Source organism: Phoenix dactylifera, unplaced genomic scaffold (genome assembly GCF_009389715.1).
Source record: "Phoenix dactylifera cultivar Barhee BC4 unplaced genomic scaffold, palm_55x_up_171113_PBpolish2nd_filt_p 002056F, whole genome shotgun sequence".
NCBI classification, from domain to species: Eukaryota; Viridiplantae; Streptophyta; class Magnoliopsida; order Arecales; family Arecaceae; genus Phoenix; species Phoenix dactylifera.
Genome location: NW_024069331.1, coordinates 12,619 through 37,194, shown reverse-complemented (window position 1 = coordinate 37,194; position 24,576 = coordinate 12,619). Strand labels below are relative to the sequence as shown.

General features: G+C 38.7%; 1 protein-coding gene across 1 annotated transcript; it reads left to right on the top strand.

Moving 5' to 3' along the window:
- The first annotated feature begins 18,323 nt into the window (after positions 1 to 18,323).
- On the top strand, positions 18,324 to 19,430 carry LOC120109339 (putative cysteine-rich receptor-like protein kinase 20). The gene has a single exon (XM_039123091.1). It carries the CDS (start codon positions 18,594 to 18,596, stop codon positions 19,398 to 19,400), a length of 807 nt encoding a protein of 268 aa, XP_038979019.1. The 5' UTR covers positions 18,324 to 18,593; the 3' UTR covers positions 19,401 to 19,430.
- Positions 19,431 to 24,576: the final 5,146 nt, after the last annotated feature.

Here is a 24,576-nt window from a genome sequence, read left to right as displayed (position 1 = left end):
TGATTTGATTAGGTTTAATGTTTTCTTTAAGTTGGTTAAACCCAATTGGATTGGGTTTGATAGGGCCTTTACTTCTGGACCATTGGATCGCTTCCTGGATAAAGGATCTGGTCCACTGGTTGGCGCCTTCATCTAGACCATTGGATGGCTTCCTGGATGAAGGATCTGGTCCACTGGTTAGCGCCTGAATCTGGACCACTGGATGGCTCTCTAGATGAAAGATCTGGACCGTTGCTCAGCGCCTGAATCTGGACCACTGGATGGCTCTCTGGATGAAAGATCTGGACCGTTGCTCAGCGCCTGAATCTGGACCATCGGTGATGGCATCTTGCTTCTGGACCATCGGATGGCACCCTGGATGATGATGCCTTGATCTGGACCATTAGATGGTGCCTAGATCTGGACCATTGGCTTTGGTTCACTGCATTTGGGCCCTTGGATCATCAGGATTTAAGAGGGAGACATGAGAAAGAAGTTGATACACCCTTCTCCTTAGCACCCCATCATGATGGGATGCCTCTCTTGGCACATGCCTCATCATGATGAGGTGTGCGGATGGGATGCATCCCTTTATGATGCATCCCTCCATCTCTTATAAATAAGGAGGTGCTTTGGGGTTGTTGCCCAGAGATGGTCACCCAAGAGGGGGATGAATTAGGTGTTTTAAAACTTTTTGTCTAATTAAAAATAAAACACATAAGTGTATGAACTAAAGTAAAGATAGAGGTATGAGAACAATCAATCGCAAACACAAGGTTTTATAGTGGTTCGGAGCTTCCACTGCTCCTACATCCACTCCGCAAAGCACCTTTGGGAATTTCCACTATAATCCAAGATTACAGTCCGGTAGTTTTGCGAGTGCACTACCCAACTCGTTGTTTTACACCGGGCTAACAACGAACCCTATAACCCCCAATTTCACCTAGGCTTGGGACGCCTTTCCCTTGTTCCAAGTCCCTTGACTGGAACAAGCACAATATTGAAAAAGTTTTACAAGAATTTAAAAGCTCTCAAGAAGCAAATAAAACAGTGAGAAATAATAGAACCCGGAAGAACCCTTATAGCCGTTGGAAGCGTGGGAAATGGTGGTTCTTCCGATATGGATCGCGTTGGCTTGAATGTGAGCTTTGAATGCCTAGCGGAAGAGAGTAGTCGAGCACGAAATCACTTGGGAAGCTTGAAGGCACTTGATTTCTTCACTTGAATGTACTAACTCCCTTGAACCTCTTTTTCTTTCTTCTCTCTTGAATGATCTTGTGTTGGGTTGGTAAGAAGTTGTTGGAAAGCACTTAAGAGCTCCCTTTTATAGCCCAAAAAGCAAATATAGCCGCTAGAGATAAAGTTAAGGAGTTTGAAATTCAAACCAAACCTGAAAAAGTTGTCAGTCGCATCCCAGGCGCTTCGGAGACGTCTCCGCTTCAACGCGAGACGTCTCGGCTGTAAGATTTTATTTTTGACGTTGTTTGGGGTCGACTCGGCGCTTTACGGGGACGACTCCGATGATGAACGTGTTGCCCAAGGTGACAACCCAAGAGGGGGGGTGAATTGGGTCTTTTAAAACTTTTAAACTACTTCTAAAACTTTTTGATTAACTATGCTAAGTTGTCTAGATGCACAGTGAAAGTTAAACTTAGCAAGGGTTTGATGTATAGACTTCGACTTGATTAAATATGCTTGCAACTAAAGGATGTGCGGATAAGAATTAAGCAAGCAATTTATCTAAGTAAGTAAGTGTGTTAGTTAGACAATAACTAGAGGCATTACAAACACAAAGGACATATAGTGGTTCGGTGCACCCCAGCACCTACATCCACTCCCCAAGACCTCTTGGGAATTTCACTATAATCCTACCGATTACAGCCGGTTGTTTTACAAGCTCACAACCCAACTTGTTGTTTTACGAGCGCACAACGAACTCGGTCGGTTTTCCCAGGCTCACCGACTAGAACCACTCCGATTGTTTTCCCGGGCTCACAATCAAACCCTTACACGTTGGTTTTACCCTCGGCTCACCAACAAACCTAAACCCCGTTGGTTTTCCCTTTGGCTCACCAACAAACCTTAATCCCGTTGGTTTTCCCTTTGGCTCACCAACAAACCTTACACCGTTGGTTTTCCCTTTGGCTCACCAACAAACCTTTAACCCCTTGATTCAATCCCTTGATTGAATCAAGTTACAAGATATTAAAACAAAGAATAAAAACAAATCAAAGCTTCTTAAACAAGCAGATATGACAATATAAACAAATAGAGTAAAGAGAAGCCCTCAAACGAGTTTTGAAGATGGAGGAGCTCGGCTTCTTCTTTACTTGATCCTCCTCTGATTTGGCATGAAGTAGAGGATCCCCGAGGCAGCACACGGATGGAGAGGAAGCTTTCGGATTCACTTGGATGCTCTTCTTCTCTCTATTTCGTTTTGGATGGCCCTTTTGTGCTTATGGGAGATTTCCTTTGTAATCTCTTTGAGATCTCTTTCCTAGATGATCTCTCCCACTTCCATGAGTTCTCCCCTAGCTCTCTTCTTGTTTTTATAGCTTTAGATGGAGTGGAAACAAGAATATAGCCGTTAGAGACAAAAATATAGCCGTTGGAACCAGTCTGCACCTCCTGACAATATTACCGTTGGGATCGGAGTCGACTCGCGCGATCAGGAGTCGACTCGGCTGTAGCGGGAGTCGACTCAAGCTTTTCCGGAGTCGACTCGGCAACTGTTCCAAATTTGAATTTTGTCCACTCGAGTCGACTCGACTATCCTGGGAGTCGACTCGAATCTCAGAGCCCGAACTCCCGATCCTCTGTCTTTTGGCTCGTCCAGTCTTGGAGTCGACTCGAACTTCCTTGGAGTCGACTCGGCTCTCAGTTTCCGAAAGTTGGTCTTCTGCCATCTTAGTGTAGTGCTGCCTTGGAGTCGACTCGAGCTGTCTGGGAGTCGACTCGAATCTCAGAGTCGGAAAACTGATCCTCTGTATTTTGGAGCCGCGCTGCCTTGGAGTCGACTCGACTTGTCTTGGAGTCGACTCCCCTCTCAGAGACGAAAATACCGTCTTCTGTCTTGGGGTTGTTCTGTCTTTGGAGTCGACTCGGACTTTGTGGGAGTCGACTCGAATCTCAGTGTCCAAAAACTGCTTCTCTGAGTTTTCCCTTGTGTACCACTGAGAGTCGACTCTCGCTTTCTTTGGAGTCGACTCGGCAACCATTGGAGTCGACTCGAATTCCTTAGGAGTCGACTCGAAGACTATTCTTTTGAATTTTCCTTTGAATTTGCTCCTCCAATTTGAATCTTTTGAACTTGAGACTTGGGCCAATAACTTGTAGCTTTCTTCCAACTTTTCTTGAGTGCTTTTAGAGGCCTTCTTGTGTTCTTCCAACTTGCTATGTTCCTTGCAACATAAATATCTTTCTCCTTGCAACATAAACATTAGTATCTATACTTCAAGGTTTTGTGATCATCAAAATCAATCTATGAATCAATCTTTGGGTCATCAATCTCCCCCTTTTTGATGATGACAAAACTTGGAGTATATGCAATATAAAAGATATTGTTTTCTAGAAGTAATACATAGCTAAGTTGCATGAAGTAGAAAACATATATATTTGAAACATACTTCATGATACTGCTTTAGATTCAATCAGCTTAACACAATCAATTTAAGCTGATTTGTACTCAATACAAAAAGCATTATAAGCATATACTTAAATATTTCTCCCCCTTTTTGACAACATCAAAAAAAAATAGGGAAACATTAAGCACAAATATTTCTTTTCCTTATTGTACTCTGATTTGAATGTTGAATTATTGCAAGAATATGAATCATATAACTCAAGGCAATAATATTGGAATCAGATTAGTGAGCACAGATCAGAGCCAATTAAGATAATTTCAGAGCAGAACACATTGAATGTGATTTCAAGAAGTTTTCTAATTTGATACCACAGATAGTTTTCTAATCAAGTGTGGGTGGAATCTCTCTTAGGTTAATTCAAGAAGTACCACAAATGATATTCAATGAAAAGCACGAATGGAAGTCTAACATCTCTTCAATAATAAGTATGAAAGCTTGTTCATTTAAGATCTTTTGCCCAATCTATTAAGTGTTTTATCAACAGGAGAGCAATTTAATTAATTTTCAGAGTAACAGGTCAAAACCTATATATGTAAAAGACACATCATCATGTTGGATCATTAAGTCTTAATAACTTCAAAGTTCTTTAATGATAATAAGATCATTGGGGCACAAACACCAAAATATGAAATCATGCAACATGATTTCTTTAGAGACTTTCTTTTATCTCTGTAGAAAGTAAGCACAATTTGATACATAACAATATGAATTGGCACACAATTTAAGTTCTAAAGTTCAAGTCAATTACACGTTATTCTCCCCCTTTTTCATTAAGTTAGAGGCTCTCAAGATTTGTAATTTGGTTCATGAGTGATGCATAAGATATACTAACCAAATAACACGCCTCAAGGTGTATCATAAAGATTTTCAGATTTAAATTTCAGATGATACATATTGGAGAGTATTAGGATCACTTTTCATTTAGTATTCTTTCCCTCTCCTATAGATTCATGTAATTAAGTTCCATAAGACCTCTCCTTCTGAAATTTTCTTTCTCCCCCTCAATTGATCATTCCATTTAAGAGTTTAGAATCCTAAGATAATGTTCAACAAAATTGTCAATCTCAAAAATATATTTTCTATAAGTTTCAGCTTATTTTCATAAGACTCAAGGTTTGAGATAAGACAACCTTTATAGAACTCATCTCAAGGTAATTAAAGCATGTCTTGCAATATAAGGAGGTTCATCAAAATCAATCCATAAAGTTCAAAGCATGCATCAAAATAAAGTGTCTTTGGGATAGGATACTGAATATCTAAAGCTCCCCCTCAAAAGATGCATTCTTCTTTAATCATTTTAAATTGTTGAATTTCAGATTATAGTGATAAACGTGAATAACACTGAAATTCTATGACATCGAGAATGTAGAGTAATCTAGTATTATTCAAAATTTGTAGCAATTACTCTTTCTAATCCTTTAAGAACAAGGTATGCTTCCTCTTCAACTTTGAGAAAATGTACTGAAATATTAATCAAAAATGATTCATTTGAAGCTCAGTTTCTTTCAAAACCATTTACATTTTCTTTCTTTTAGACTCATTTGAGTGAGGTGAAATATTTCTAGGCTTTAAGATCATTCACTATATTAATGGAAGTCTTTTATAATGTAGGAGGGAAAAACATATAGATGATCATTGAGGTATATATTTTATAAACTTCAATTTCTTAATCACAGTTTTTCAGCTATGTACACATGAAGCTCAATAAAATTTTAAATATTAAAATAAAGTCATATATTTAAAAATATTTGCTTGTAATCAAGATCATTGAAAGACACACCATTTAGACCAATATGAGTACACTTTGAAGATAAGAAATGATATGTTTCGGAAGTGTATCGGAGCGATCAAAATAAATTCTGTTTTTCTTACATTAACATTTTATTTAGTAATCATATGGAGTTTAAACTTTTATACAAAATCATATTCTGAATTTCATAAAGATTTTCAATAGAGGCTTTTTAAGTCATAGTTTGAGATATGTATCTTTCACATTGTGGCTCATCTTAAATTATTACAAAATAAGGATATTTTAACAAGTATTAGAACATTATGTATCAAAGTTAGGCAATTAGAAAGATAGATCAAAATCAATTTATTTTTCCTAAATAGAGATACTCTTCTCTTCTCCTTTCTACAATTTTATTCGACTTTCAGATTTTAGAGATGATTATGAATGACAAATCTGAAATTTCTTTTCAATAGAACCAAACAAAAGATGTTATGTAGCAATTCAAACATTCAAACAAATTGTCCAAGGATGAAGCATTACAAAACATTGAGAATCAATAAATCAAGACATCATACCATATGCAAAATATACCATGTGTTAAGTCATGCATTAAAATACTAAGTACAAGAATGTCAAGGATCAAAATCAATTCTTTTCAAATAAACTCCCCCTATTTATATATAATCTTGCAATGATTTTATCCTTAAAGTGTGTTTTCAAGTGATTAAAAAAAATTGACTTAATTCTACTTTCATTAACTTTGTCTTTCATTTATAACTTTCTTATGCTCTATACTCTATTTGCTCCCTATCCGGTGGAGTTGGAAGGGGCACGAGGTACTACCACTAGCCTCCCTCTTGTGCCGTCCCTAATATGCCCTACACCGAATAGTTGGGTCAAATAGTGCCGGGTACTACCACTAGCCTCCCCATTGGCACCATCCCTATGATGAGCAATATAGAAAATTTATAAAGTTCACTTCAAACTATTCCTGTTTAAGTGTAATTAATTACGAATTTTATCCCTTCCAAATGTGCCGAATATATTATGCTTGTTTTGCTTTTCCTTAAGATTGGGGTATTTGCCTCTACTTGGATTTTACTTCTCTTGAATAATATCCATTTTCTTTTATTTATCTCTCTCTCTTTTTGTTATTCTCAAGTAATTTACACGAAAGAGCAGAATAAAGAATTTATCTTGTGTATCATTTATATGTGTATCATGCAAACAACATTTTCATTATGCTCATGGATTCATAACTTCTCATAAGTTATTTTACATCAAAATTTTAAGCATATACTTGTGTATTTCATGGTTATGACATATGCAAAGATATATTCTAGTTTTGGCAAACCATGAAACACTCTCTAAAAGTACAATTCAATCAATTATAGACATGATATCAAAAATTAATAATTAAAGACTTTAATCATGTCGTAATAAGACTTAAGTTATTGACTTTGCTCAATTAATTTATGAGAGAAGTATCTAGAATTACCATTTCATTCTGCATTCTTCAGTCAAATACCTACTAGATTTCTTATGTATGAACTTTTGGCTGAAGAAGGTCCTCTCTCTTGTTTGCATGTGAATGTTTATTGTATCTTACATGGAGATATCCTTCAAGTTGAGATCTCTCATTTTCTTGCTCAAGGATCCTGCATTATTAACAAACTCCTTTTCTTTCTTGAAAGGAGGTCATTAGTTTCTTCAAGATACAAAACATTCAACCAACATATTTTTATTTAAACTAGATGACTCAATCATAAGATATGACAATAATCAAATGTTGAATCACTTTACTCAAGAGATTGCCTAAATATAAGCAAGCACATTTCACTTGAACTAAAGAGATAGTTTCATTAACCAAGATAGTTCAAGGACAAGCATGTGAGGCAATAGAAGATTTATCAAGGTCAATTCAATTTCTTATTTTCAAAAATAATTTAGTTTAGATTCTATTTGTTTAAGATAATTATCAATAAGATATTTTAGCTAAGTTTTAATCAATTTTATCTTAAACAGTTGTTTCTATCAGAAATTCAGATTATGATTTATTTGTTATCAATAAAATAAGATTCATTAAAGTTAGATTGAAGTCTTGCCCAAGTGCACATAATGAGCATACATTCTGGTCTATTAGCTGTATGATGAAATAATTATTCTATCAATCTTCAATACAACTTTAAACAATAGATCTACTTTGCTCATCCTATTCAAATTCTACAAGATGGGGTCTTAGATGTACCTTCTTCATGCCAATCTTCTATAAGAGTGTTCTTGTGGACTAACATTGGTCAATGAAGATCCCCTTTCTTGTTTGTCTTAATTTGGAGTTTGAGAGAAGATGTTAATTCATTCATCACACATATTTCAAACTCACCTTACATGAGCTAAGTAAAATCTTCATATAACTCTTCATTAGTAGAACCAAAACTGATGTCATCAATGCATTCTTTGAGCAAATAAAATATTACAAATTCTTCTTTTTGATCCATAGATTTATCACTATTGCTTTCTATCAAAAAATTTACTTAAGCTTTTATATATTAAGTTTTTGATGCTTGTATCAAATCTCATATTGCTTTATCATATATGTAATGTGTATTTTTAAGTATGGTGGTTATTTTACATAGATCTCCTTTTTAATGAAATAACCACACAAGAGTGTGTTCTACACATTCATTTGATAGAAAATAACGCTCGTAAAGCAAATAAATGATAAAGGTGATTTTTACTTCTAATTATGCAAGAATCTTATCAAGATCTATTTTATCTTTTCTTAATTTAGTCTTTTAATAGTCAAAAATTTTTTATTAAGAGCATATCTGAAAAATCCAATTTGGTTCTAATTATTAACAAGTTTTTCAGATTGTTATATGTAAAAGATTAACCATATAATTTTAGTATCTTGATAATAAATCACTAGTCTCATAAAGAATCAAAATGAATTGATACTTCTACAACTAGAATCTTTTCATGAATGCTCTATATGCATTGCTTGATGAATGATATCCAAGAATAGAAATATCTTTATCAGATTTGGCATTATTTTCATAAGAGCATATCAAGCATAACATGTACGACTGAAAAGGATATGCAATGGTTCATTTTCCATTTTTCAGAAGATCAAAATTTTCATCAAAAATAGATTTAATAGAAGTCATATGTATGACAAGCAGTGATGATAGTCTTTTAAATAGATGACTATCATACATAATTGTCTTTTTCATTTCTTCAAGAATTCTATTAATTCTATTTTACTTATGGTGTCCTTGGTGCTGAAATCATTGGATTTAATATTATTTTCTGTATAACTTTTATCAGGATTTTGGTTTTCAACACTGTGTCATGATTCTTCACAGTTTGGAAACCTTTTTCATTTGAAACACTTTTACAGGATTTAGCAAATACAGAAAATACTTCAGTTTTATTTGCCAAGAACAAATCCAATGTAAGCTTTTGAAAACTCAGTGATAGAAACAACATCTTTAGATTTAGAAATTGATTCTTGTTTGTTTCCTTAGTTAACATGCATAGCAAACTTTGACCTTTCAGAAGATACTCTAAGTAAGCCAATGCCAAAGTCTTTTGAAATTAAATCCATACTCGCATGAGTTGATATTATATGCCAAAGATGGTTTCTTTAATCTTGGTATTTATAGTGCAATATTCAAAGGCATACCAAGTACACATTTTCATATCTATGATCAATAAACAATAATGCCATGGATAAAAGCTCTCAATCAAGCATATAGAGAATTCATAGAGTTAATCTTAATAAATTGATTAATCATCTAGCAACTTATCCAACAATAAGTAAAGTATAATATAGAAAGATGGAGAAATTTGAAGTTATTTCTTCTATTTTAATTATTTTTCTTGATTACATTTAAGTTTTATTCTTTAATATATGTCTAGAGCACCCAATGTCCAATTTAACATCTTTTGTTGGAGCCTTGAGTGCTAGACACACCTGCAGAAAATATTTAGATTTTCAACTTAGGAACCCAAGCTCTTTTGGGTCCTTGCAGGTTAGCTATTATTGTTCCTTTTGGAACCCATATTTTCTTAATAGCTATTTTGTCCATAGGCTTGCAGATTTTTGGACTACAAGAAGTGTATTTCTGCATCTTCTTATTAAATTTAACAAACATGGATTTAACATGAGTGGTAGATAATCCTTCAGTTTTCTGTTTTTGCCTTTTAGGTTTATCAAATTTGTAATGTACAGATTTAGGAACAGAAGAGATTTTGCATAACCTTTGTTCCTGTTTATCAGCATTATAAAAATCTATTTTAAAATGATTAGAAACTGTTTTAACAAACATATTCTTGAAAGATTTTTGGGTGTACCAAGGTTGACATCCCAATCCAATGTTATCAAATTCAGCTCTTTGATTATTTATCATTAGATTCAACTTTTCAGAGCTCAAAGTAAATCTTTCAACAACAGGTTTTAATTTGTCAACTTCTTTAGTTAATCTTTTGTTATCTTCTGAAAGCAATTCATTATTTTTCTTAAGTTTATCATGGCTTTCAGTGAGAAGTTGGTTTTTCTGATTTAGTTCTTGATTTTCTTTAATTAAGATTTCAGTTTTACTAGTTAGTTTCAGTTTTTCATCTATTAGAATTTGATTTTCATTCTTCAAGTTCTTGTTCTTACAAACAAGTTTCTTATATTCTAAATACAAATCAGAAAAGGCATCGTGGAGTTCATCAAATGTAAAATTGCTTTCAGTTCCAGCATGTACCTCATGTGCCACCAAGCATGGATTTTCAATATGATACTGCTCTCCTTCTACACATGATGTTTCAGATTTGTTAGTGCATTCATATTTGTCTTCAAGCATATTCCATATTCCTTTAGCAGTCATGCAAGAAGATATGCAATTAAACTCATTCCTATCTAATGCACAATATAAAAGGTTCATGGCATCAGCATTCAATTGTGCTAAATCCTTTTCATTAAAAGTTTGAGAGAGTGTGTGAAGATCATTTATTATGATTTTCCATAAATAATAGTTTTGTGATTGAATAAAGATGCGCATGCGTATTTTCCAATGTGTATAGTTTATGCCATTAAATAGTGGTGGTGTATCAATTGATTGTCCTTCTCCTAGAAAACTATCTATTTGAGTTGTCATGATCTTTGGCTCTAGTCGGTTAAGACTACAAATAATATTTGAGCACCTGCTCTGATACCACTTGTTGCCCAAGGTGACAACCCAAGAGGGGGGGTGAATTGGGTCTTTTAAAACTTTTAAACTACTTCTAAAACTTTTTGATTAACTATGCTAAGTTGTCTAGATGCACAGTGAAAGTTAAACTTAGCAAGGGTTTGATGTATAGACTTCGACTTGATTAAATATGCTTGCAACTAAAGGATGTGCGGATAAGAATTAAGCAAGCAATTTATCTAAGTAAGTAAGTGTGTTAGTTAGACAATAACTAGAGGCATTACAAACACAAAGGACATATAGTGGTTCGGTGCACCCCAGCACCTACATCCACTCCCCAAGACCTCTTGGGAATTTCACTATAATCCTACCGATTACAGCCGGTTGTTTTACAAGCTCACAACCCAACTTGTTGTTTTACGAGCGCACAACGAACTCGGTCGGTTTTCCCAGGCTCACCGACTAGAACCACTCCGATTGTTTTCCCGGGCTCACAATCAAACCCTTACACGTTGGTTTTACCCTCGGCTCACCAACAAACCTAAACCCCGTTGGTTTTCCCTTTGGCTCACCAACAAACCTTAATCCCGTTGGTTTTCCCTTTGGCTCACCAACAAACCTTACACCGTTGGTTTTCCCTTTGGCTCACCAACAAACCTTTAACCCCTTGATTCAATCCCTTGATTGAATCAAGTTACAAGATATTAAAACAAAGAATAAAAACAAATCAAAGCTTCTTAAACAAGCAGATATGACAATATAAACAAATAGAGTAAAGAGAAGCCCTCAAACGAGTTTTGAAGATGGAGGAGCTCGGCTTCTTCTTTACTTGATCCTCCTCTGATTTGGCATGAAGTAGAGGATCCCCGAGGCAGCACACGGATGGAGAGGAAGCTTTCGGATTCACTTGGATGCTCTTCTTCTCTCTATTTCGTTTTGGATGGCCCTTTTGTGCTTATGGGAGATTTCCTTTGTAATCTCTTTGAGATCTCTTTCCTAGATGATCTCTCCCACTTCCATGAGTTCTCCCCTAGCTCTCTTCTTGTTTTTATAGCTTTAGATGGAGTGGAAACAAGAATATAGCCGTTAGAGACAAAAATATAGCCGTTGGAACCAGTCTGCACCTCCTGACAATATTACCGTTGGGATCGGAGTCGACTCGCGCGATCAGGAGTCGACTCGGCTGTAGCGGGAGTCGACTCAAGCTTTTCCGGAGTCGACTCGGCAACTGTTCCAAATTTGAATTTTGTCCTCTCGAGTCGACTCGACTGTCCTGGGAGTCGACTCGAATCCCAGAGTCCGAACTCCCGATCCTCTGTCTTTTGGCTCGTCCAGTCTTGGAGTCGACTCGAACTTCCTTGGAGTCGACTCGGCTCTCAGTTTTCGAAAGTTGGTCTTCTGCCATCTTAGTGTAGTGCTGCCTTGGAGTCGACTCGAGCTGTCTGGGAGTCGACTCGAATCTCAGAGTCGGAAAACTGATCCTCTGTATTTTGGAGCCGCGCTGCCTTGGAGTCGACTCGACTTGTCTTGGAGTCGACTCCCCTCTCAGAGACGAAAATACCGTCTTCTGTCTTGGGGTTGTTCTGTCTTTGGAGTCGACTCGGACTTTGTGGGAGTCGACTCGAATCTCAGTGTCCAAAAACTGCTTCTCTGAGTTTTCCCTTGTGTACCACTGAGAGTCGACTCTCGCTTTCTTTGGAGTCGACTCGGCAACCATTGGAGTCGACTCGAATTCCTTAGGAGTCGACTCGAAGACTATTCTTTTGAATTTTCCTTTGAATTTGCTCCTCCAATTTGAATCTTTTGAACTTGAGACTTGGGCCAATAACTTGTAGCTTTCTTCCAACTTTTCTTGAGTGCTTTTAGAGGCCTTCTTGTGTTCTTCCAACTTGCTATGTTCCTTGCAACATAAATATCTTTCTCCTTGCAACATAAACATTAGTATCTATACTTCAAGGTTTTGTGATCATCAAAATCAATCTATGAATCAATCTTTGGGTCATCAAGAGCTCCTTCCCCCATTGAAGAGTGAAGCTTCCTTGACCAAGAAGAGCAAAGCGACTTCAAAGCGATAATTTCTTTCTAACTCTTCTTGTTGTTCATATTGCTTTATATGCTCATCTAGGAGTTTAAATCTTTTCTTTTCATTTGTTTAAACACTTTGTAAAGGTTCGTTGGTAAGCCCGCAAAACCAACAAAGGTTCGTTGGTAAGCCCGCAAAACCAACAAAGGTTTTTGGTGAACCCGGAAAACCAAAGTTGTATAGGTTCGTTGGTGAGCCCGCAAAACCAACAAGGTTCTTGGTGAGCCCGGAAAACCAAGTGTATAGGTTCGTTGGTGAGCCCGTAAAACCAACAAGGTTTTTGGATTGTGAGCCCGGAAAATAATCCAACTGTAATCCGCAAGATTATAGTGAATTCCCAAGGGTACGCTTGGGGAGTGGACGTAGGTGCTAAGGAGAGCACCGAACCACTATATATTGGTGTGTTTGCATTGTGTTTGTGCTTTCATTTTCTCTTGCTTTATCTTCTCTTCTTGCATTAGATTAACTCACTTAAATAACCTAAGAGAGCATCCATCGCACTTAATTAAGAAAGTTTTAAAAGTACCAAAAATTTAGAAGAAACCAATTCACCCCCCCCCCCCCTCTTGGATTGTCACATTGGGCAACAGAAGTCCTTAGGACTAATTTAGTGGATAAAAGAGGTTTTATCATTTAGTCCTTAAACCAGTTCGCGACCAAATGACGAGCTGTCAATTGGACGATAGCTATGTCAAGTATAGGTCGTTGTGTGCCATTTAGTTGGTTGTCCTCTTAAACCAAGGAGTGTGGAGACACTGTATGGCATACAGGTGAGATGTAGGAGTACATCGTCACTGAATAGTGACTCACCTGCGTAGCACTCCACTGTCGGGAGTTAGCTCGTAAAACGTATGGGCATAAGTACCCCTTAGACCTGAGACTGTCACGGTGACTTGCAAGCAACTCACTGTACTTAGGCACTGGATGACCTGAATTTCTAATTCAGGGATCGGAAGGATGCTGGGTGCAGTCAAGTACTCGCGAAGTCTGTGTATGAGTCAAGATGGGATTGACCGCTCCAGATTTTAGGAGTTGATGTCTCACTGTATTTCAATTCAGTAAAACCTTGGCCAGGGTAAACCAAGTGATAGGTCACTTGATTTGATTTGATTATTTGAAATACACTATGGATGACCGGACCCAGAGGTCGACAGTCCTCTCTAAGGTCATCTTGAGCATCGAAGGTCATAGGGATGAATTATGCAACAACCATACGTCTAGGTTCTTGAATGTTGCTTTGCATATTCGACCTATCCGGACGTCGGGTATCATTGCTAGATGGTCACCTCGATTAGTGTATGGAGTAGTCCATGTACTACCGGCTTAGTGTTCGAACCTATCGGAGTCACGCACATAAGTCAAGTTAAGTAGGAAGGACTTGATCCAATTTAATTGAGAATTAAATTGTGGATCATTTGAGATTTGATTTTGTCTATGTTCAGCTAGCACTGAACATGAGGTACATACTGAATTTCATGGATGTGTATTTAATTATGTCTGTATTCTGGCTTAATCAAGTTTCAATTAATGTAATTGAAATTGATTTGGACTCATTTGTTGAGTTTGTTTTTGAATTGGATTCAAATGAATGTAATTGGGCTTCATGATGATTTTATTAGAATTTATTCCATATTTATTCTAGTCCAAGTGTGACTTGGATTGATCCAAAAATTGAACTAATTGGAGTTCACATGAATCAGATTCATGTGGAATTTTTCCGGATCCAAAATCTTTCAAATTGGTCTTCAATTTGGTTTAGAACCAATGATGGACCCAAGCCCATTTGATTCAGCCCATTTGAATTAACCCATTTACAAGTTTGCCCCTCTATTTAATTGACTCTTTCCTGTGTTTCTTCTTCGGTCCACATCAGCCGTGAACCACTTTTTCTGCTGAATCGTTCTCCCGTGAACCACATTTTTTCCCTTCTTCGAAACACATCAATTGACCGCTTGATCTTCCTCATCCTGCAACCATTTGAAGATCCGAAGAGACGTGTCTCTTTGGTTTTGAAACCTCTTTAACATAGGACTGATTTAATTGAAATCAAACGGTTCAAAAAATTCAATAAAATCATGAAACGTTTGGCGTTCACTCTTCCCTTTTGCCGTTTTCTCTTCCCTGGTTCAGCCTTTTCTTTGCCTATAAATAGGCTGAGGTTCTCTTCATTCTTTGCTAGAGATTTGATCTGGGGAGAGGGGAGATTCGTGATCTTTTGAGTAGCTTGAAAGGAGAGGAAAAGGAAACGGGAAGAAAGAGGAAAAGGAAACGGGAAAAGAGAAAAAAAAGGAAGAAAGAATTTTTGAAATTCTTTTCTTCCAGGGGCTTATTTGCAAAAAGGTTTTTTGCACTATACAGACATCATCCTACCTTCCTGCATTTCTTGGTGTGCGTGTGAAGTAGAGGGTCCGTACATCCGGGCCTTGCATTGCACCAGATCCATCAGTACCAGATCCGGCACCAGATCCAGTTCCAGATCCAGTTTCCGATCCAGTACCAGATCTTGCATCTGATCCAGTATCTGATCCAGCACTTGGCCCTGTACCAGATTCTGTTCCTGAGTACCTTGACCATCTTCCGCTGCGGGATTGAGGTATGGTAAACATAATATAGTTATGTTATTTATTTATACTTGTTATAAATAAATAGATAAAATTTTAAAACTGATTTTCTGACCTGGCATCCGATTTTATCGGATTTTGCGGGATATTTTCCCTTCAACTGGTATCAGAGCCAGGTTGGCCGGTAAAATTGGCCTATAATATCTAGAATTATGCATGATTTAATTTTTAAATTTAGATTAGATCTAGATTTATTGATAAAATATCAATCTTGTGCTGAATTATAAGGTTGTCCTGCTATAAGGTTAACCCCTTATAGTGAAAAGGTTGTCCTAGCACAAAATTGAGATTAATTTGTATCATAAAATAAATAGTTTATTTTTGTGAAATTATGCATAATTGATGTTTATGAAATTTCAGTTTTAAATTTATTATGACCACAAAGTTTAAATATAAATTGTTTATATTTGGAATAAATTGACACCTTGAATCCATGATCATAATACATTTAATAAAGAATTAAATGTTGAATTTAAAATTTAAAATTTGAATTTCAAATAAAGATTTAAAATTCAAAATTTGAAATTCGAATTAAAATTTAAATTTGAACATGGGATTTGGGGATGGGTTAGCACAATCAGATTAGTTGACTAGGTTAGACCTAATCATGAAATCAAATTGAAATGGACTAACTTAAGAAACATGATTTAATCTAATCAATAGTTGAACTAGACTAAATCAAGGTTTATAAAATGATCAAACTCAATAGTTGTAGTTTATCATATCCAAACATTTCAATTGGATCTGATTGTGGCTTAGTGGTCGAGCCCGAGTTCCCAAGGATAACCTAAATCAACTTGATAAACCAATTGGTGTCTAAGGTAAGTCGGCATTTGATCATGGTTTTTAATTGGGGCTACCTCTTTCCTGGCCAACTCTGTTGGTGTCTAGGAAAGACGGTTAATGGCGGAACCCTCCCGTGATCTCTCTTACCTGGCCAATGTGGTCGTTCAAGCTTTGATTTAGATATCTTGAGACTTGGTACTCACCCATGTCAATAAGGAAATCAGTATGACTGATTTAGATGTCCATAGACCAATGAAATTCTATGTCCTCTATATGACTCAGTGCAGTCAGTGGGAGGATATAGAATTATCGGTCTCTCTAAAATCCTCTAAATTATTAGGTCCTTAAAATGATATAGTTATATAGATAACTAGGTCATAGCCTCCCATTAAAATGGATGATAATTGGTCCAGTATTTCAGTTGGACATGCAGGACGCTTCCGTCTGGTGTTCATCTGAATATTGGAATTATCCTTCATTATATGATAGCTCTTTGAGCTATCTGATTGTGATTAGGTTGGCCGAGCTTTCCTCGGGCCTGATCATACATTAGGTAGTGTCATCGAGTTAGTTCATTAATGGTTGGATCTGACCAGGATTTTCAGTGGAGGCCTCCGCCTACTGATTACCACCTGGGGCAAAATAAAATACTAGAAATTATTTAGAGAAATAATTGGTAATGTACCTACCCTTAGATGCATATGGGTTGGCCGAGCTTTCCTCGGGCCTGTATACAGTCCATGTGGATTCTAGTACCCGCTAAGGAATTAAAGTAATTCCTCGAATTAAAGGTAGAGGCTATTAATTCGATTAAAATAATGGGAGAAAACTTTAGACTAAAGTCCAAGTCTTTAGGATTAAATAAATCATATACTGATTAGTTGGGTTTTTCCTTTATTTTTCAGATATGGCTAACTCATTGTCCCTCCGAACACTATTAGACAATGATAAGCTTAATGGACCTAACTTCGATAGCTGGTATCGAAAGATGAAAATAGTATTGGAGCATGAGCGGATCCTGTATGTGATATCGGATCCTGCACCTGAGGAACCTGCAGCCAATGCACCACGTGCAATCAGAGATGCTTATCAGAAGTGGCTCAACGATCGCACTACAGTGCGTTGCATCATGAGGGCCTCGATGAATGACGAGTTTAGTCGTAAATTCGAGGAAGCGCAGCCAGTGGAAATCCTTCAAATGTTGAAGGAGTCTTTCGGTACACCTGATGATGTTGAACGACATAAGACCTCCTGCGCTATATTCAATGCCCGCATGAGGAAAGGGGCATCGGTCACCGATCATGTATTGTACATGGTCGAACAAATTGATCGCCTAAGTAAACTTGGCTTTCCTTTGCATGAGCAATTGGGCAAGGATGCCATTTTGAATTCACTTCCTAAGTCCTACCTGACCTTCCTTAGTCATTATAGAATAACTAAACCTGAAGTATCCTATCATGGTTTGCTAGGATTACTGCAGACCTATGAGAAGGATCACCAACTCAAAAAGGAGTCGGTGAATGTGGTAGGTGGGACTTCTGCAGGACTTTCTTCCTTTAAGAAAGGAAAGAAGAAGAAGGTGCAGAAAGCTCGTGCTGGGGTCTCTAAGCCCAAACAGACTATGAAGCGGAAATCTGATCAGAGTAAGGCAGAATGCTTCTTCTGCAAGAAGCAGGGTCACTGGAAGCGGAACTGTCCGGCTTATTTAGCATCCCTTGATCCAAACAGGCCAAAGAAGAAAATGCAGCAAACAGTTGCTGCACAAGGTAATTATATGATAACACCTTGTAATTTTTCTGTTTATGATTCTACTACCTGGGTATTGGATACCGGAAGTCCAATTAATATTTGCAATTCTTTGCAGGGACTTCAAGTAAGTAGAAGATTCAAGAATGGCGATCGATTCCTAAATGTTGGTGATGGAAGATCTGTTCCAGTCCTAGCTTTACACTACAAAAGAAAAAATAACTCCCGACGCTTTTTTTTGTCTCTACCGACGCTTATAAGCGTCGGCGAATTCCCAGCCCACGCTTCACAAAGCGTGGGTCAGACGTCGGGCAGGTGGGCGTGGGTCCGATTTTTGCCGACGCTAAGAGAAAGCGTCGGCAAAAACAGGGCTTTCCCGACGCTAATAAAAGCGTCGGCAAAAACGACATTCGCCGACGCTTTAAAGCGTCGGGAAAGCATACCCAGTTTTGCCGACGCTTTAAAGCGTCGGCGTAGGCGTGCCACAACTTTTATTTACTAACGCTTTAAAGCGTCGGGATTGCTATTTTTTAAAAAAAAAATAAAAATATGAATGTATATTTTCATCAATCAAAAGACCTGAAGCGTACTCAAATTCCACCATCCACTGTTGCATATTGCTTCTAACAGTACTCAGGAAGGAAATCAGATATTACATTGACCGAGAAGGTAAGAACCAAAATCTCATGCTTCACTTGAGCAGGCCCCTCCATTGCATATCAACTGTATTCCATGTGATCCACAAGAATACACAAGAATCCCCCTTTTTCTTTAGCAAAACAGAGGGAAGGACCACAATCAATTAAAGTTTCTCGGCGGCTTATGCGTCTCGTGCTCCTCCTTACCCCTGGCTGTTTTCCTTCGACCTCTTGGTCAAAAGGAGTCACCGACCCTCACTTTCCTCTCCCGTCTCTCCTCTGTTACACATTTATTAGTTCACATTGCCACCCAGGAGACAGAAGGTTGGAGGAAAAAAAACAAAGAAGGAGAGAGAGAGAGAGAGGGAGAGAATCCTATCAACAACTATCATCTTCTATTTCCTCTCAGCCCCCACTCTTTTTGTCCACCAACTATACCAGAGGAATGGATCAAACCAGCAGGTGGATGCTTATCTTGTGCAACCAAAGAGAGGCCTTCAGTTTCCTCCTCTTCCTTGCTACTTCTCATGTTCTCTTCCATTCTTCGTTTGGTGCTACTAAGAGTACTCCCACCTTCAAACCCATCAAACTTGATTGCTCAGATGATTCGTTCATCCAAGATGACACAACTCGGACTAGTCTCGAGGCCCTCTTCTCCTCCCTGAGATCCAAGGCTTTGCGTTCCAATTCCGGCAGCGGGGCAATTGGAAGCGGTCCTGGCGCCATCTATGGCTCCTTCCTCTGCCAAAGTGATCTCTCTTATGAAGACTGCCGGACTTGCATCCATATGGCAGCCGCCAATCTCCTTCAAAGTTGCTCCTCCTCCTCCTCCTCCGCCTCCTCACGCCGTGGTGCTATTTGGATAAACTGCTGCCAATTACACTACTCGGATCGCAATATCCACGGAGTTGCGGGTATTAATGGATTCAACTTAGCCAGCCTCCATGAGGAAACCAATTCAATGAAGCCAAGTAGCTCAATTTCCCACTGAACATAAGCTCCTTCAGGAACACTAGAAGGCCTGTTCATGAAATCTCATTAGTATTTTCAAGTGTTTTGTTCAGAAACCAAGGATCCCACAGATATCCTTCTCATCTTCATATGATATCCTTCATCGCATCCCTCACCTTCCGATTCCTAGGATCCCATCCTCGCGCTCAGATCCAGCGGCTCCATCTGCACCACGTCGACCCCCTCGACGCCGGCGATCGCCTCGATCTCCGCCAGCCCCGCCGCCGTCTCCCTGGCACATCACCAGCAGCTCCTCCAGCGGTATATTTCCAGCACAGCAGCAGTCATCAAGCATCAAAGAAAAAAAAATCAAAGAAAGAGGGAGGGCGGAAATACGGACGCGAAGGGAGAGGGCTCGACGAAGAGAGCAATGCATCGAGGCCTGGAGTTGGCCTCGGCATCCTCCAACAGCGGCGGCGCTTCCTCGACCTCCTGTTCCTTTATCTCTTCTATCGTCATCTTCCTCGCCGACGCCGACACCAAGATCGCCGCTCTCCTCCGCTTCTTTTGGCATACGGCGAGACGCCGCGCTTCTCGCGAGAAGCAGGGGCTTCTTGCAACCCAAGACAGAGCACAAGAAGAAGAAGGGAGAAGAGGAGGGGCAGGAGAAAGTGGAGGAGGAGACGTGGGAGAGAAGGGGAAGGAAGAAAGATTTATAGACATATCGTAGGGGTGCGGCGCTGGAGGCGATTGATTGGGGAGTTTGCTAAAAGACTGTGAAGAGCGGGGGGGAAGGAGGGAATCTCAGACTCTCCGATTGGTGGTCTTCCAAGTATCCGACGACGCTTTTTAGCGTCGTCTTAAGTCGGCGACTACCCCAACGCTTATTAGCGTCGTTTTTTGCCGACGCTTGTACCAAGCGTTGGCAAATTTTGACGCTAGACCAACAATTGCCGACGCTTTTCAAAAGCGTCGGCAAAAAAGCGTCGGTAAAACCGACTTTTTCTGTAGTGTTAGGAGTCATTGAGTTATTTTTTGAGTCTGGAGTAGTTATGTTAGATGATTGTCACTTTTGTCCAGCATTCTTGATGAATGTCATCTCTGTAGGCTTTTTGGCCAAGAATGGTTATACCTTTTATATAAATGAAAGATTTTGTGATATCATTTTGAATGATACTAAAATTTTCAGTGGACAAATGAAATATGGCATTTATACTCTATCATTGCCTGTGAATGTAATGTACACATCTAATAAACACCCTAAATTAGATAAAGTCAATGAAACCTATTTATGGCATTGCCGGCTTGGTCATATAAATAAAAACAGGATAAACAGGTTAGCCCAACAAGGCATTTTAGAAATCAATGATTGTGAATCATTGCCAACTTGTGAATCCTGTCTTCTGGGTAAAATGACCAAGTCACCTTTTTCTGGAAAGGGTGAACGAGCCAGTGATGTTCTTGGCCTCATACATACTGATGTATGTGGACCTATGAACGTAAGTGCCAAAGGTGATTATGCCTCTTCATAACCTTCACAGATGACCTATCCAGGTATGGGTATGTCTATCTGATGAAGCATAAGTCGGAATCATTTGAAATGTTCAAACGATTTCGTAATGAAGTAGAAAAACAGACTGGAAAGAGTATTAAGATCCTTCGGTCAGACCGAGGAGGAGAATACCTGTCCGGTGATTTCTTGACTTATCTAGAGGAGAATGGGATTCTCTCACAATGGACCCCTCCAGGAACACCTCAGCATAATGGTGTATCCGAAAGGAGGAATCGAACTCTGTTAGACATGGTTCGATCCATGATGGGGTTTACTAGTCTGCCTCTATCTTTTTGGGGTTATGCTTTAGAATCTGCGTGTATAATACTAAATAAGGTTCCAAGTAAGTCTGTTGAGAAGACTCCATATGAGATATGGACTGGGCGTAAGCCGACACTTTCATACCTTAGGGTTTGGGGATGTCCGGCTTATGTTAAACGTTCTCAAACTGACAAACTTGGTCCTAGGTCCGATAAGTGTTATTTTGTAGGGTACCCCAAGCAAACTAGGGGTTATTACTTTTACCTTCCTAATGAACAAAAGGTGTTCGTAGGACTTAAGGCAACATTTTTGGAAAAGGAATTCCTTGGTGAAGGAATTGTTGCCTCTAAGGTTGAACTTAGTGAAGTTCAGCAGGTGGAAGATTTAACACAATCTACTGAACCCACAGAATCGGTTTTGATTAGATCAAACCCGGAGCCCAATGTAGAAGCACCATTAAGGCGATCCGGTAGAGTGCCGCGTCAAGTGGATAGATACTACGGTTTCTTGGTCCATGACGCGGATCCTATTGAGCTCGATGAGAACAATGAGGATCCGATCACCTATATGGATGCTATGCAGAGGTCTGACTCTGAGTTGTGGCTTAATGCCATGAAATCCGAAATGGAGTCCATGGAAATCAATAGTGTATGGACACTAGTTGATCCACCCAAAGGGATAAAACCCATAGGGTGCAAATGGATCTTCAAAAGAAAGAGAGGCGCAGACGGAAAGGTGGAGACCTATAAAGCCCGTCTGGTTGCCAAGGGGTATCGTCAACGTTATGGTATCGATTATGACGAGACTTTTTCCCCTGTGGCAATGCTAAAATCTATTCGGATCATGCTAGCTATAGCAGCATATATGGATTATGAAATCTGGCAAATGGATGTGAAAACAGCTTTTCTAAATGGAGAGCTAGAAGAAGAGGTGTATATGATACAACCTGAGGGTTTCATATCCACAGACGAGTCCAAAGTATGCAAGCTACAAAAGTCCATTTATGGACTTAAGCAAGCTTCTCGAAGTTGGAACATACGTTTCGATAAAACTATCAAAACGTATGGCTTCGTTAAGAACGAAGAAGAACCTTGTGTTTACAAGTGGGCTAACGGTTCAGTGATCACATTCCTTGTCTTATATGTGGATGACATTCTCTTAATTGGGAATGACATTCCTGCATTACAAAATGTGAAACTCTGGCTGTCATCACAGTTCTCCATGAAGGATCTGGGAGAAGCATCCTACATCCTAGGGATGAAAATCTATAGAGATAGATCTAAGAGGTTGCTTGGATTATCCCAATCCACGTACATCGACACTATGTTGTAGCGGTTCAACATGGAGAATTCCAAGAAGGGCTATCTTCCGATAGGCCAAGGAATTTCTCTCTCTAAGAAAGATTGTCCGACAACTTCCGAAGAGAGAGAGCGTATGAGTAGAATCCCATATGCTTCTGCAGTAGGTTCTATTATGTACGCCATGACATGTACAAGACCGGATGTTGCTTACTCACTAGCAGTAGCAAGTAGGTATCAGTCTGATCCGGGTGAGAACCATTGGAAGGTGGTGAAAACCATCCTTAAGTATTTAAGAAATACTAAGGACCAATGGTTAATCTATGGAGAATCTGACTTAAAACTTGTGGGATTTACAGACTCTAGTTTTCAGTCAGACCATGATGACAGTAAGAGTATGTCAGGATTTGTGTTTACCCTGAATGGAGGAGCAGTCTGCTGGAAAAGTTCCAAGCAGCATTCAGTAGCCGATTCCGTATGCGAAGCAGAGTATGTTGCTGCATCAGATGCGGCAAAGGAAGCTGTTTGGATCAAGAAGTTTGTAAATCAACTTGGTGTTGCTCCCTCAATCAATGGTCCAGTTCTTTTGTATTGTGACAATACTGGAGCCATTGCACAAGCAAAGGAGCCAAAGTCCCACCATAGAACCAAGCACATTCTGCGTCGCTACCACCTTGTACGAGAGATCGTGGAACGAGGTGACGTCAATCTTCAAAAGATCGATGGAAAGGAGAACCTAGCTGACCCATTCACTAAAGCCCTTTCTGTAAAGGAGTTCGATTATCACAAATCGAAGATGGGTATTAGATACTGTACAAATTGGCTTTAGTTCAAGTGGGAGTTGTTGGGAATTGTGTCCCAAAGCCAATTTTTTAATTGTAAGAAATTGAATTATGTATATATTTTATTAAAATGAATAAAAATTTATTCTGGTAATTTTCTATTCATCACAAGTGTTGCATCTTCAAATTGAACTCCTGTGTATTGTGATGAAGTCCTTAGGACTAATTTAGTGGATAAAAGAGGTTTTATCATTTAGTCCTTAAACCAGTTCGCGACCAAATGACGAGCTGTCAATTGGACGATAGCTATGTCAAGTATAGGTCGTTGTGTGCCATTTAGTTGGTTGTCCTCTTAAACCAAGGAGTGTGGAGACACTGTATGGCATACAGGTGAGATGTAGGAGTACATCGTCACTGAATAGTGACTCACCTGCGTAGCACTCCACTGTCGGGAGTTAGCTCGTAAAACGTATGGGCATAAGTACCCCTTAGACCTGAGACTGTCACGGTGACTTGCAAGCAACTCACTGTACTTAGGCACTGGATGACCTGAATTTCTAATTCAGGGATCGGAAGGATGCTGGGTGCAGTCAAGTACTCGCGAAGTCTGTGTATGAGTCAAGATGGGATTGACCGCTCCAGATTTTAGGAGTTGATGTCTCACTGTATTTCAATTCAGTAAAACCTTGGCCAGGGTAAACCAAGTGATAGGTCACTTGATTTGATTTGATTATTTGAAATACACTATGGATGACCGGACCCAGAGGTCGACAGTCCTCTCTAAGGTCATCTTGAGCATCGAAGGTCATAGGGATGAATTATGCAACAACCATACGTCTAGGTTCTTGAATGTTGCTTTGCATATTCGACCTATCCGGACGTCGGGTATCATTGCTAGATGGTCACCTCGATTAGTGTATGGAGTAGTCCATGTACTACCGGCTTAGTGTTCGAACCTATCGGAGTCACGCACATAAGTCAAGTTAAGTAGGAAGGACTTGATCCAATTTAATTGAGAATTAAATTGTGGATCATTTGAGATTTGATTTTGTCTATGTTCAGCTAGCACTGAACATGAGGTACATACTGAATTTCATGAATGTGTATTTAATTATGTCTGTATTCTGGCTTAATCAAGTTTCAATTAATGTAATTGAAATTGATTTGGACTCATTTGTTGAGTTTGTTTTTGAATTGGATTCAAATGAATGTAATTGGGCTTCATGATGATTTTATTAGAATTTATTCCATATTTATTCTAGTCCAAGTGTGACTTGGATTGATCCAAAAATTGAACTAATTGGAGTTCACATGAATCAGATT

Excerpts from the sequence above, each read along its gene's own strand:
- LOC120109339 (XM_039123091.1), top strand. The coding sequence starts at position 18,594 with ATGCGTCTCGTGCTCCTCCTTACCCCTGGCTGTTTTCCTTCGACCTCT.